The following is a 13112-nucleotide window of genomic DNA, read 5'->3' as shown; positions in this document are numbered from 1 at the left end:
CTGGAAGAATATAGACATGGAAAATTAGGCTTTGGGGGGCTAAATGGGGCAAATAAGTGGTAACTATGGGATGTTAAAATAATTCTTAACTTAATTATCAGTCAGAAAATATTAGGATGCTATGGCGGTTTCGTGACTTTTTCTCATTAGAAGGATAATTGCTGCAATATAAGTCTGTAAGTCATGGTTTTTGCGCGCTGTAGTAACTACTAACTATAGTTAAATTACAAACAAATTTATCGTTTATTCATGCAATGTTATTAACTTTATTTATTCCTTATGTTTATAAATCACATTTTGTGTTTGAATAGCATGGGAATAGCTAGTAGGTTTTTGACACTAAATCGATTTTTGTTCTACCATTCAAAACCTATCGTCACCAAACTGAAAACGATGGAAGTCAAGTTAATACCAGCTTTAGATGACAACTACATGTATCTGCTAATTGACAAAAGCACCAAAGAAACAGCAGTGGTTGACCCTGTGGAGCCAGACAAGGTTATCAAAGTTGTGAATGATGAGGAATTGAACTTGACAACGGTGCTCACCACACACCACCATTGGGACCATGCTGGAGGGAACAAAAAATTAATATCCATGGTAAAATTTTAAATCCATTATATATGTTGTTTAATGTAGGAACAATCATGTTTTTATACAAATAAAATGTGTAAATTATTCCTTTATCACTATTGTACACACAAAATATCAACCATGTAAAATTGCATCTTTAAATTTGGACCCACAGAGTTTTTCAATAACTGGGGAACATTTGATTACAAAAGTAAATTTGACTAGTTGTACTCGCCAAAGGTTTTTAGTGTAGTTATATGGCATTGTGTATTTATTAAATAACTTTGGTGTGTTATGGACTATAAAAATATTTCTGTCATTTTATCTAATAGTATCATGATGGAACCGGCAGCATGGTGTAGTGTTAAGAACACCTGCTACACCACACATGAGGTCGTGGGTTCAATCCCCACTGATCTCATGCTGTAGCGCCCTTGAGTGAGGCGCTATAAACGGTATTAACTCCTGCTGATCCAGCACTTAATCAGCAGTATAATTATCAGGCAATTATAATTTGTAATATCCCAAACTGTCACAGTCAACTCGAGACTGGGTAGGAGGAACTGATGTTACTCTATGTTTAAGTCGCGCACTCGACTTTCCCACATCGAGGATAAGAATATACAAAAAAAATGATATCTTTGCAGTATATACAGGATCAAATGGATTGCATGTATCATATGCATTGAAATGAGTTAGGGTTTAATCCATGCAATCCCTTTGATTCATTTACTTTATTAGATCCAGTAAAATTTTTTCTCATTGCATCATTATAGTAATCAATTATTGTCATTTTAATTATTACTATTGTTGTAAAGTATAAATATTAATATGTACATTTTCTTTTGTTACTGATGCTATATTTTACTGAAGGTAAAAGATCTGAAGGTTTTTGGGGGAGATGATAGAATTGATGGAGTTACTAACAAAGTTGGTCATAATAATAATTTTAAAATTGGATCTTTGTCAGTGAAGACTTTATTCACCCCATGTCACACCTCGGGGCACATTTGTTATTTTGTCGAGAAACCGGGAGATGACCCTGTTGTTTTCACAGGCGACACTTTATTTGTGGGGGGATGTGGTAAATTTTTTGAAGGGACCCCTGATCAAATGTACAAGGCTTTGGTGGAGGTGTTGGGAAAGCTTCCAGGGGCAACGAAAGTTTATTGTGGCCACGAGTATACAACAAACAATTTAAAATTCGCGTTTCATGCTGAGCCTAACAACTCTGATGTTAAGGCAAAACTGGATTGGGCTTTAGACAGAAGGAAAAATAACTTTCCAACCATTCCTTCTACCATTGGCGAGGAGTTAAAGTTTAATCCATTTATGAGGGTTAACGGCCCAGAATTGCAGGCGAGATGCAAAACCACAACTGGTCCTGACACAATGGGTTATCTTAGAAATGAAAAAGACCACTTTAAGGCAAAAGTTTAGCAAAAAACTAATCTGTAAAAAAATCTGCTTAAATGGCTTTTTGAATAGTTGCTAATAATTCTTGCTATTTTCATTTCATTTTTAGTTATTTTCAAAGGTTCCTAATCAATGTAATTATGTTCTTTTTTCAGTATTTTTTTAATTATGCAAAAAATTAACTGCAAATAAATGTTAAAAGCCTTATTTGGCTAAAATATTTGTCAAAGTCAGAGGGCGCCCTTGAGCTCGGCAATTACAGATATAGCACACGTGAAAACGGGGACGCAGAATTTGATGGAATGGAAAATGAAGGAACCGTAAAATGAAGGAACAGAAAATGAAGGAACCGGAAAATGAAGGAACGGAAAATGAAGGAACCGGAAAATAAAAGAACGGAAATTGAAAAAAGGAGAGGCGGAATCTTAAAAAAATAAAACGCGGAAATTCCGTTGACTGTTTATTTGTATTTAAGTCAATATTATGTTAGAAATAAACGGGCATTTTATAGAAGAGGGTTAGGGTATGCTGGGGTAATAAAATTTAACTCATTATCGCTCATCAGTTCTTGAATAAATGACAGTAATCCTAAATAAACAGTCAATTGTATTTCCGCGTTTTAGTATTTAAGATTCCGCCCTCTCCTTTTTTGCTTTCCTTCATTTTCCGTTCCTTCATTTTCCGGTTCCTTCATTTTCCGTTCCTTCATTTTCTGGTTCCTTCATTTTCCGTTCCTTCATTTTCCGGTTCCTTCATTTTTCGTTCCTTCATTTTCCGTTCCTTCAATTTCCATTCCCTCATTTTTAGTCGACCCGTCAAAATAGCCTACTTGCCGACTAGGGAGTTTTTTAAAACTTTCAGTCGCTCAAACACGAATAAAAAAACAAAAATCTTAATCCAAGAAATCTTAAGTGGAACTGGTAACGGTAAATTTTCTTACTGCTTCTTTTTGTGTTAAATGAAATAGCAAAAATTAGCCTTAGTTAGTTGGTTTTAATCTAACTTTTAAAGCTTGAGTTTTCAATCGTTTTAAAGCAAAGCTAAGGGCCTTTTTAAAGTAAGTAGCCGCCTTTGGTTTAAAATCAAAATATACCCCGTTGATTATAAACGAAAACATGCTGATTTTTAGCTTAGCAGAATTCCAGACATCCCGTTGTTTTAGTTTATTACAGTTTTTACCAGAGTTACGTTAGCAGCACTGTTAAGCCAAGCTTTTGGATAGTTCAGTGTCAAGTTTTATTGTGTTAACTAAACAGCGTTGTCTGGCTATACATGTTTGTATGTTGGGGTTATCTTATAGAAATTATGATACTTTTTTAACTTACGATTAAACACCAACGCAAAATAAATGCTGAATGTGTGCAATAACCAGTCCAGTTGTTGTTGAATAGGCTATTAAAAACAGACTAGTTGTTGTTTATCGACAATAAATAGCCTAATCAAAAGTTCAAAACATACGTAATATATAGAGCCACCTGATTTATATTGTCTTCAAGCTGCACCACAACAATTTACGTCATCATACGAGTCATAACTCGTTTGCAATGCAGGAAGTCCCATTTGAAATAGCATTAAAAACAATGCCTAAGGAAAAAGGCTTAGACAAAGGGGAAACGCAAGCAAAACGTAGGTGGTGAAAGTTTTGCATTAGTAATCAAACTATTAGCTCGATCAATAGATCAGTTGTGGTTGTTTTAAAGCTTGCTTAAGTTTAAATCGGATAGGCTGTTTGGATATTGTTATTACTAAAGAATAAAGGCGAATACAACATACACAAAAGTCAACAAAAGTTCGACATTGACAAAAGACAGACTTTAAAGTAATAAAAATATTTTAATATGAATCTGAGGCAGAATTATAACAAAAGTTTAAGAAAATACCCTTTTATCAACATACATGAATATGTCATTTAACGTTTTGTATGTGTCAAGACGGTTTGGTTAAAGCTGTCAGCTTTTTTTGATTTGTGTGTAGGCTACCAACATAAACACATATAAGAACTAAGGTGGTAACAGGAAAGGTAAAAATAAATATCATGTTTTTTTGAGGCTTGCAAGTGTCAAAATTATTAAAATATTTGTAGTTTTTAGGGCTTCAGAATGTCAAATGTTGGAGAAACAGCTATTTGGTACAGTTTTTAAAAGTTTTTTTTTTCCTTATCTAGGGTATTAATAAGGTTTTTGACACAGTAATATACAAATGATGTTAAATTTTGCTAAGCTTATTTCCGTTTTGGTGACGTTTGTGTTTTTCCTATCTACCGGAACTGCTCAAAGAATTTGTAAGTTTTTAATGACAATAAGACGCTTAATGTAACTTGCTATTAGTCATATCTCTAAACTAACGTGTTAAAACTGCCTATAGTCGGTATAAATAACACGTATTTGTTAATGTTAAGCATGTGGGTCCAATATTTGCGTTCCACTTGCCGAAAAATGTTGCTACGACAGTTTTTGCGTTGGCTTCAGTGAAACTTGCCCTGTACAGAATTTAATTAAACTAAGGTAAGGAGATAAACTTGCTATTAAAACAGGAATATTAAAACCGAAGTCTGGTTTAATTCAAGCTAGTCTGATTAAACTTTGGGTTTCATGTGTAGCGAATTATTAATTTTAATTTTTAAAAACTGTCCTTAGTTGTTGGTTGATACAAAAATATAAAATTCTGGCTAAATCTTACGGAAATAAACTCTGAATTTAAGTAATGTCTAAATCCATGTTTATTAAGTGGCGTCCGTTCAGCAGAACGAAATTGCCTAACTGTTTTTTAAAACGAACATTTGCATTTAATAAAAAGCAGAAATGAATCGTTGGAAAAATAATTCAATACTAGAGAAACGAGGTTAGAGTTCCCATGTGAAAAGAGTTGTTAAATAACCCGCAAATTCGATAAACAAGTTATAGTTAAAAGCATTGGAACTCATTGTTAAAATAGGGAGGAAAAATACGCCAAAGCCTGACAGCAAATAAATAACAATTCAATTTCAAATCAACATCAAAGACTGTTTGTTTATAAAATTAAAAGTTAGCTTATGTGGATTTATCCAAAATAAGCTACACATGCCAATTAAAGCACCAACTTAATCCTAACCGCCCCAGTCAAACCTTCATATTCTTTAACCAGATTAATTTAATTTTGGCCTGAATAAAAATCTAGAAACGTGTTAATCAACATTGAAAAATTTAGAATCAATGGTTTTAATTTTGCAGCGTTGGTGCTATTATTGGAATCGTTATTGGCATCTTGGTGTTAATAATTGTTTCGATCGTCGCCTGCGTTTGCTGCTGCTGTGCTGGATGCGCGGGCAATTCCCGAACCCAAAACCGTGTCGTCATGACAACAACTGCCGTGCAGCAACGTTAGTATCACAATATAACTTGAATAATATTTGGTATAGAAAATGTATTAAGGTAAATTTTATTTTTTTTGTAGCGGCCCAACCACAATACCAGCAACAACCTGCTGCCGCTCCGTACCCTCCTCAGGGTGGATACCCCCCTGAAAAACAACAAATGATGGGAGCCCAGCCCCCGCCTTACCCTGGCCCGTAATTATATGGGAAAGAAACCCCCTAAAACAGCTTAAAATTCTTTGTTCGTGTATTTAACCTCTATATTCAATATTCTAAAAACATTTGTATGGCTGTACCGTTGACTGTTGGAAATTAGGCTCCAAATAAAAATGATAACAAATCATGTAATCCCACTGTTCTTAATGATAGTAGTTATATAGAAATACACGATTACTCTGTAAAATATTTACTATCTTATATGAGATTTGTGTTTTTAAAAGTGTGAAAATAAATATAATTATTGCATTATCAAGGCTGCAATTTTAATTTTTTTAATAATAAAGGTAAATAGGTATTAAAAAATAGGATAATTAAACAAAGCTCTAAAATATTTAATAAAAATTTATACAGTATTGTTTAGTTTCGTGTTAAAAACGGTGTAGCGATTTTATTCAAAAAATCGTAATTTTTGGACCTTTTTCGTATTTAAATATATTGTTAAAATTAAAAGGGTCACTTTACGGTCTGTTTGTTACGTAATTTCTTACTTCTTAGCATAAAAAATGTGAAAAAAAAATTATAAAAAATAAAATTGAAATAAAAAGTCAAGTCCAAGCGGTTAAAGTTTACGCGGATAGCAGATGATCTGCAAAGTGGTGTAAAAGTTGTCTTATCATAACCCTTGTGCTAAGGTTGTAAAAAAAATTTGAAACTTGCAGACAACATAAAAAAACTAGATTAGCACAGTGGTTAAAGTAATACATAAATATCCAAGCGATAAACAAAACCCAACAATGCCAATACACGCGCATGCGGTATACATACGTATTTTTGCATAAAGTCACACGAACAACGAATGGAATAAGTGTCTCGTCTGCTGATTAAGTGGTTAATCTCACTGCTTGTCTGCTTGTTAAAATTTATATAATGGCTGTAATATTATGTTTTTCTTTTAAGATATTTTTTATTTATTAACAATTTTCTATTGCAAAAATGGCAAATTTATTAAGAAGGGCAAGGTTTTTTCAATGGTCAACTCCACCAAAACTTGCGCAGAGAATAACGACTGTTTCAACGTCTAGACTTTTGAGTTCAAAAACAAATAACAATTTTCCAATTAACACACAAGCTGCATTATGTTGGAAACCAGTTCAGGTTTCGAATGTTTAAACTTGATTAATTATTTTTTTTTATTTGCTCGAATTTTGGCTTTAATTCTGCAGGTCCTGGGTTCAATCCTTAGGTCAGTGACCTGCTGTTTTTTTGGGTACCTTACTCAAGGACCCATTGATGTGGAAAATCGAACCTAGCATCACATGTTACTAAAATGGCCAAGGCATGATAACTTTTTAAAATTTAAGAAAAAAATTGTGTTTAAATTATTTTAAAATACAAAGCCAATTTAGTGTATTTAAATACAGTGTGCTTTTAAATAGTCTATATATAATGTTTTCAGAAATCTGTTGTATTTTTCCAACAATCTCGAGGTATGAGTGCCAACCCCGGTGACTTTGAAGAAATCAGAGATAGGGTTATGTATTGTCTCAATCTATACGATAAAATTGACAGAGAAAAGGTAAACTATTTTCTTAACTGTTACCTCAAAAGTGGTATACATATATATGATTTTTTTTTTATTGTTTTTGTTGTAACTTTTATTTTTAAAATTGAATATTGTATTTTAAAATTTGTAACTTTAAACTTGAATTTAAAATGGTTTTAGTTGGAATTAGGATCTCACTTCTTAAAGGATTTGGGACTTGATAGTTTAGACCACGTGGAAATTATTATGGCCATTGAAGATGAGTTTGGTAAAAAATTATTCCCAAAACTAATTTTTATTTTCTTGGCTTTTATTTATCTATGGTGTGGGAAAACTGAGTAATATTTTTTACCCCGACCCAGTTTCAAGTTAACTTTTGCAGAATTTTTATATCTTTATTGATGTGGAAAGGTTGACTTTACATTCTAAATATAAAGTAAAGTTTGTTACCCCAAACCTGCCTGTCTTGAGTTTGCTTTAGCAGTTTAGGATATTATAGAATATAATTTCCCAATAATTATGCTGCTGATCAAGTGCTGACTCGGCAGGAGTTTATACTGTTTTATAGCACTTTACGTAAGGGTGATACAGCATAAGAGCAGCGGGGACCGAACCCTTGACTTCATGTAGTGTAGCAAGTTATTGATTATAATTGCCTAATACCTAATCTGTTTTTGGTTTTGGGGTGAGGATCAAACCTTTCACCCAATGCAGCTATGTTTAGCTGTTTTTTAAGTTTTGTTTATTAATTTTAGGTCATCATATACCAGATGGTGATGCCGAAAAATTGTTATCACCTCAAGAAATAATCGACTACATGGGAGATAAATTTGATCTTTTTAAGTAAATTAGTTGCTTAATATACATAGGTGCTACATATTCTTTATGTGTTAGCCATATTTTCCGGTTATTTTCCAAATGCAAATCGGAAAACAAAAACACTTCCTAAAGTTTCCCTTTTTTATTTAAATTGTTGTGTTTGCTAGTTGACCCAGTTTCGAAATAAAGTTTTTTACGACTTTGGAGGTTTATTCTATGTTGTTGTTTAAATACAGTAAGTTGACAGATTAACATAAATATAAATTAAAAAATTTAGTACACCTCGTTACACTTCATGTGTTTGTAAGTTCAATTCCCACTGCGTTTTAGGCATAGCACCCTTGGGTTAAAACCATAAACATTATAAGTTTCTGCGAAGCCCAAAACTAGCCTACAGATTATTTATCAGGCAATTATTTTTAGTTTTATCACAAACAACTAAAAACTATTCAAGATTGAGCCAAGGTGACTAATATACTGCATGTTTAAGCCATGCTGTCGGTCTAGCCACTTCAAGGATAAGTAAATAAGAAAAAGGGTGTTTTGAATACTATGCTAAATTATTTGAATATTTTTAATAAAAATCTTAGAATTGCAGTAGTCCTGAACTGTTTTTAACTTTAAAATACTGTGGCAAGGCTTCCCAAAATTTTGACGTCATATAATTTGGCACATTTTATTACAACGCTGTAGCGTGTCTCACTTAGTCACGACTTCTATTTTGCACATGTTTTCTAAATTTTAGTTTAACCCCTGCTTATAACATTTATTGCATTGCTTGAAAAGTCTAGCATCTAAAAAGATACAAATAGGTGAAATAAACAAAAAGTTGTGGTGAAAACACAAAATGTCGGGTGAACCTGCTGTGCGAGATCCAATAAAGTTAGATGAAGAAACGGAGGTAAATTAATCATTAATTAATTTGTGTTATAACTGTGTAACTCTATTTACGTCTGCCAGTCTGTACGTTATACGTCTGTATGTATACAAAAGTTATAAACGAAATACTTTAATTCTAAATCCAAAATATGGAGTATACTCACGATTTGTCTAAAAAATAAAAGTAATATATAGAATGTTAGAATGTACTTGCTGGTAAACATTAAATTATATTAATGTTATTAAAAAACACACCCTTTTCCACTGGCAGTGTGGTGTTGTGGTTAGCACTTGGCTTCACTATATGAGGTCCTGGGTTTGATCCCCACTGCTCTTATGCTGTAGCGGCCTTAAGTAAGGTGCTATAAAATGGTATTAACTCCTGCTGAGCCAATGCTTTATCAGCAGCTTATAATTTGCGTGAAATTATAATGTAAAATATTCCAAAGAGCCAAAGCACCTTGAGATTCGATTGTGGTAACAGATGTTACTCTTTGTTTAGGTCAGGAAGTCGACCTTTCCATGATCCAGTCTGGAAAGTAGGGCAGTTTTCGACGAGATAAAACGTTAATTTCAGGCGTTCATTTTTTCCACCGAAAAAAATCTCGTGCGTGCACGCTGCCGTACTTTCCAGACCGGCCCATGATAAGGATAAATACATGTATAAAATATATATTTATGTTACAGGATTTTGAAGATGAAACAATTTCTGAAAGGTTGTGGGGTTTAACAGAAATGTTTCCAGAGCGGGTTCGATCTGCAGCATCAAAGACATCTTCTCTTAGCAAGACTGGGGCTTCAAAGCTTTACAGGTATCAAAGTTAATATCCTTGTTCTTGTTAATCAGTATACTAAAAGCAATGGTGGGCACTGAACCGTTAATGCGTTAATCGTTAATTAACGAAGTTAAATTTTTCAATAAAATTTAACTTTTAAGTTAACTTTAAAAATTGTTAACGGACCTGTTAACTTTCGTTAAATTGTGCTTCCGTTAAATTAAATCCGTTAATTTAATATTTTTACAAGTTTACCATGGTAATATAAAAGTATATATGTTTTATTTTGCCGTTTTTTGGGTTGAATCGTTTCAATTTTAAAGGATGTATTGACTGACGTATAAACGAATAATAATAAAGGTAAATAATAATAAAGGTAAATTGACGACATTGTATTGAAATTTTAAACGATGCACTTTTGAAAACGTCATTTAAACTTACGTTCGTGTAGTTAAAATATCAACTAAGATAAAAACTGCTGTTTTTTTTTTAAATAGGGTTGTTTCTTTGTTTGTTTTATTTAAATTTTAACGTTAACGTTTATCGATAACTACCGTTACATTTTGTTTAAATTAACTTTTTAACGTTAACGAAGTTAATATACTATGTAACGAATTTTCACTTAACGAAGTTACTTTCTCGGTTAACTGTGCCCACCTATGACTAAAAGCCTTTACAGTTAACTATATGAAGCATGCTGTGCTTATAGCACCTGGTGGTTATATACCTGAAATAGAGGTTTTGTGTTAAATATACACTACTAGGGTATTATATTTTATATACATGGGCGTCGATCCAAAATTTTTTTTTAGTAATGTTAGGGGTGCCAAAAAAAGTAACGTATTTTCTAAAAAAAAACGTTTTAAAGTGCTTATAATTGGTTTAGCTTTTCTAAAATAGACTCTAAATAGTCTTCATCTTAATGTTTGCAACGATAGCAGACCACGTTGGTTTTTAACCAATGGAAGTACAATTATTACGTAAAATAAGGCACCAGACAATCGTTATTTGTTTCGCAATAATTCCAGTTTTACACAATCTACAAGGTGGCACGCAGAAAATGCCATTTTGATTAACATTTGTTAAGTACTTATCGACATTCCAAGTATTTATTATCGTGAAATTTTTTAGATCGCATATATAACTATCCGTTTTTACACTAAAAATGCAAAATTTTGCAAATATTCTAGGGGTGCCACATATATTCAGCATTTGATAAAATTAAAAGTGGGGGTGCATGCACCCCCTGCACCCCCAGGATCGACGCCAGTGTTTATATATATACATATTTTTTTGTATATATCTTAATCCTCGATGTGGGACGGTCTAATGCGCGACATAAACATGACCCAGTCTCAAGTTGCTTTAACAGTTTGGAATGTTATATAGCTTATATTTGCCTAGTAATTATGCTGCTGATTAAGTGCTGGCTTAACAGAAGTTCATACTGTTTATACCGCCTCACTCAAGGGCGCTACAGCATGTGAGCAGTGGGGATCGAAACAGTGTTTTAATATTTTTAAAATATTTAATCTGTCTGCTGTCATCGTTATCCTAGGCCATTTTTTATGCTGGCATTTGTCATGTTAAATTTTGGTTTAAACTTAAAGTTCTTAATTAAAGTTTAATTACTAGTAAAATAATTGTTCTCAAAACGAAATTCTTTTCAGCTTTGTACGTTCGGCTATGTGGGTTGGAACTGCTAGTTTTATTATCCTGATTGTCCCTGTTGTATTTGAACAAGAGCGTTATAACCTTGAACAACAAACTCAAATGCACCAAAGACAGGTAGGCTATACTAACAGAAATTTCTTTTATATAGTGTATTTAGATGGGTGTCTATAAATATACAGAATTAAATGGGCCGAATGGATCAAATGGAATAAAACAATTGCGATTTTCATAATTTAAACTCTAACCCTGACCCTCGCCCATTCAGAATATTTTAATATACATTTAATCTTGTATATCTTATAGGTAACCTATTTATATTCTTTTTAAACATAATTGGTAATTTATTTAGATTTTGCTAGGCCCCAATGCAGCAGTTTCTAATGCTCCTGGGGGCATGGGTATGGCACCACCGCCCCCTAAATAAGTTGAACTATGTTATTTTCTGTTAAATATTTTTGATTGTCTGATATTTGATACTTACACTATACATCAAGTGTTGTAATGTAAAAGTGTGCTGCTTCCGATTTTAAGTATTTTTGACTTGACAGCTACAATAAATTATACTTTTGACGTAATTCATTTAATATAAAAACTATAAAATCAAATACATACTAAAAAAAATAAGTGATTAATACTATAATAAAATAACAATTGTAAAGTAAAAGTTACAGAAATCTGTGTAACAGAATTTACATTTTACTACACAGTGTTGGTTAATATATGAGGGCAATTACGTTCCCTTTATAAATGCAAATATCCTTTGTTCATTGGAAGTTTGATCATCAATTGAATCATGATCTTCGGAATGCGTCTTTTTCTTTCTCCAATATTTGGCATTCAGCAGTGGTTTCTGAAAGCTGTAAAACAAACAAAAAAAATGAATTTATTGGGTTGTAGCACTGAAAACAATAATGTAAGGCCCTGCATAAAAATCCCATTGTTGTTCATTTGCCAAAACCATAATTTAACTGCAAAAGTCAACACAAGATTGGGTCAAGTAACGAAAGATTACTGGAGCTAGTTTGAGTTTACTAAGTCAGAATACCCTAAAAAATGTAAAATAAAAAGGACGATATTTTATACCATGTCCAGTAGAATGTCAATTTTTAGTTTTAGCATATTGTTCTCTTCTGTTATTCTGTTGTTTTCTTTTTTTAACTTTATCATTTCCTTATGAGGAACTCCGCCAACACCCGATTCTAATGAGAATTAGCAAAAAATAATTTAACAAGCTAAAATAGAGTTTTAAAAACTTGAAATAACATTTGTTTACAAGGTTTTTATATAATATGTAAAAAAAGGCCTGTTGTTTGAAGGTAAACAATTAGATAAAGATCACTGTATTTTACATGGAAAAAAAAGCTCTTTATAATTGTATAAAAACAAGTGGTATTAAATGTAAAATTTTAGTCATTGCCTTAATGTTGCAAATCAGAAAAAAAACAACAAATATTTGCTTATAAAACACTGCAATCATACTTATCCAAAATTTATTTTTTAACTAAGGTAAGTACGTACAATAATTAAAATTAAATACTAAAGTACCAATTCACCTTTTATAAATATTCAGTTCATTACCCTAATACACATAACTTCTACACACCCATTATTTTGAGTACCTGCGTGCCATATTCCATCTTCAAACTTGAACTCAGCGCCGTTCAGATTCAAAGAAGCTGCGTCGTATTCCAAACCGAATTCCTTGGCGCGTTGTGACATATCCAACGCCGCTAAATTCGATAGCGACGCTGCTTTTCGCGGCTGTGCTTTTTTGGGGCTAAATCCCTTCTGTCCAAACAATTTCATCATGTTTATAAATCAGATATTTTTTTATTTTAGTCTTAATTTTATGACAAACCAAAGTAATATGAAGTTACAAATTACAAGTATTTAGGTTTAAATTTGTCAACAAATAACAGAA

General features: G+C 32.4%; 5 protein-coding genes across 5 annotated transcripts; 4 read left to right on the top strand and 1 right to left on the bottom strand.

Annotated features, from left to right (window-relative positions):
- The first annotated feature begins 47 nt into the window (after positions 1 to 47).
- Positions 48 to 2190, top strand: LOC145759140 (hydroxyacylglutathione hydrolase, mitochondrial-like). Its single transcript, XM_082572897.1, has 3 exons — positions 48 to 176; positions 312 to 600; positions 1447 to 2190. Exons 2-3 carry the CDS (start codon positions 313 to 315, stop codon positions 2011 to 2013), a joined length of 855 nt encoding a protein of 284 aa, XP_082429023.1. The 5' UTR covers positions 48 to 176; position 312; the 3' UTR covers positions 2014 to 2190.
- Positions 2191 to 4151: 1961 nt separating this feature from the next.
- Positions 4152 to 5803, top strand: LOC145759921 (uncharacterized). The gene is made up of 4 exons (XM_082573773.1): positions 4152 to 4270; positions 4388 to 4493; positions 5199 to 5347; positions 5422 to 5803. The coding sequence occupies exons 1-4, from the start codon at positions 4189 to 4191 to the stop codon at positions 5538 to 5540; spliced, it is 456 nt and encodes a 151-aa protein (XP_082429899.1). The 5' UTR covers positions 4152 to 4188; the 3' UTR covers positions 5541 to 5803.
- A 631-nt stretch (positions 5804 to 6434) lies between these two features.
- Positions 6435 to 8079, top strand: LOC145759769 (acyl carrier protein, mitochondrial-like). The gene is made up of 4 exons (XM_082573611.1): positions 6435 to 6655; positions 6957 to 7076; positions 7224 to 7311; positions 7799 to 8079. The coding sequence occupies exons 1-4, from the start codon at positions 6494 to 6496 to the stop codon at positions 7888 to 7890; spliced, it is 462 nt and encodes a 153-aa protein (XP_082429737.1). The 5' UTR covers positions 6435 to 6493; the 3' UTR covers positions 7891 to 8079.
- Positions 8080 to 8581: 502 nt separating this feature from the next.
- Positions 8582 to 11864, top strand: LOC145759250 (mitochondrial import receptor subunit TOM22 homolog). Its single transcript, XM_082573027.1, has 4 exons — positions 8582 to 8763; positions 9429 to 9553; positions 11188 to 11305; positions 11541 to 11864. The coding sequence occupies exons 1-4, from the start codon at positions 8710 to 8712 to the stop codon at positions 11613 to 11615; spliced, it is 372 nt and encodes a 123-aa protein (XP_082429153.1). The 5' UTR covers positions 8582 to 8709; the 3' UTR covers positions 11616 to 11864.
- On the bottom strand, positions 11752 to 13079 carry LOC145759251 (protein chibby homolog 1-like). The gene is made up of 3 exons (XM_082573028.1): positions 12811 to 13079; positions 12275 to 12390; positions 11752 to 12048 (listed from the first exon to the last, which is right to left on the bottom strand). Exons 1-3 carry the CDS (start codon positions 12998 to 13000, stop codon positions 11983 to 11985), a joined length of 372 nt encoding a protein of 123 aa, XP_082429154.1. The 5' UTR covers positions 13001 to 13079; the 3' UTR covers positions 11752 to 11982.
- Positions 13080 to 13112: the final 33 nt, after the last annotated feature.

The sequence above is a fragment of the Corella eumyota genome, chromosome 7, assembly GCF_963082875.1.
Source record: "Corella eumyota chromosome 7, kaCorEumy4.1, whole genome shotgun sequence".
In the NCBI taxonomy this organism is placed as follows: domain Eukaryota; kingdom Metazoa; phylum Chordata; class Ascidiacea; order Phlebobranchia; family Corellidae; genus Corella; species Corella eumyota.
This window is presented reverse-complemented; position numbering and strand designations above follow the sequence as displayed.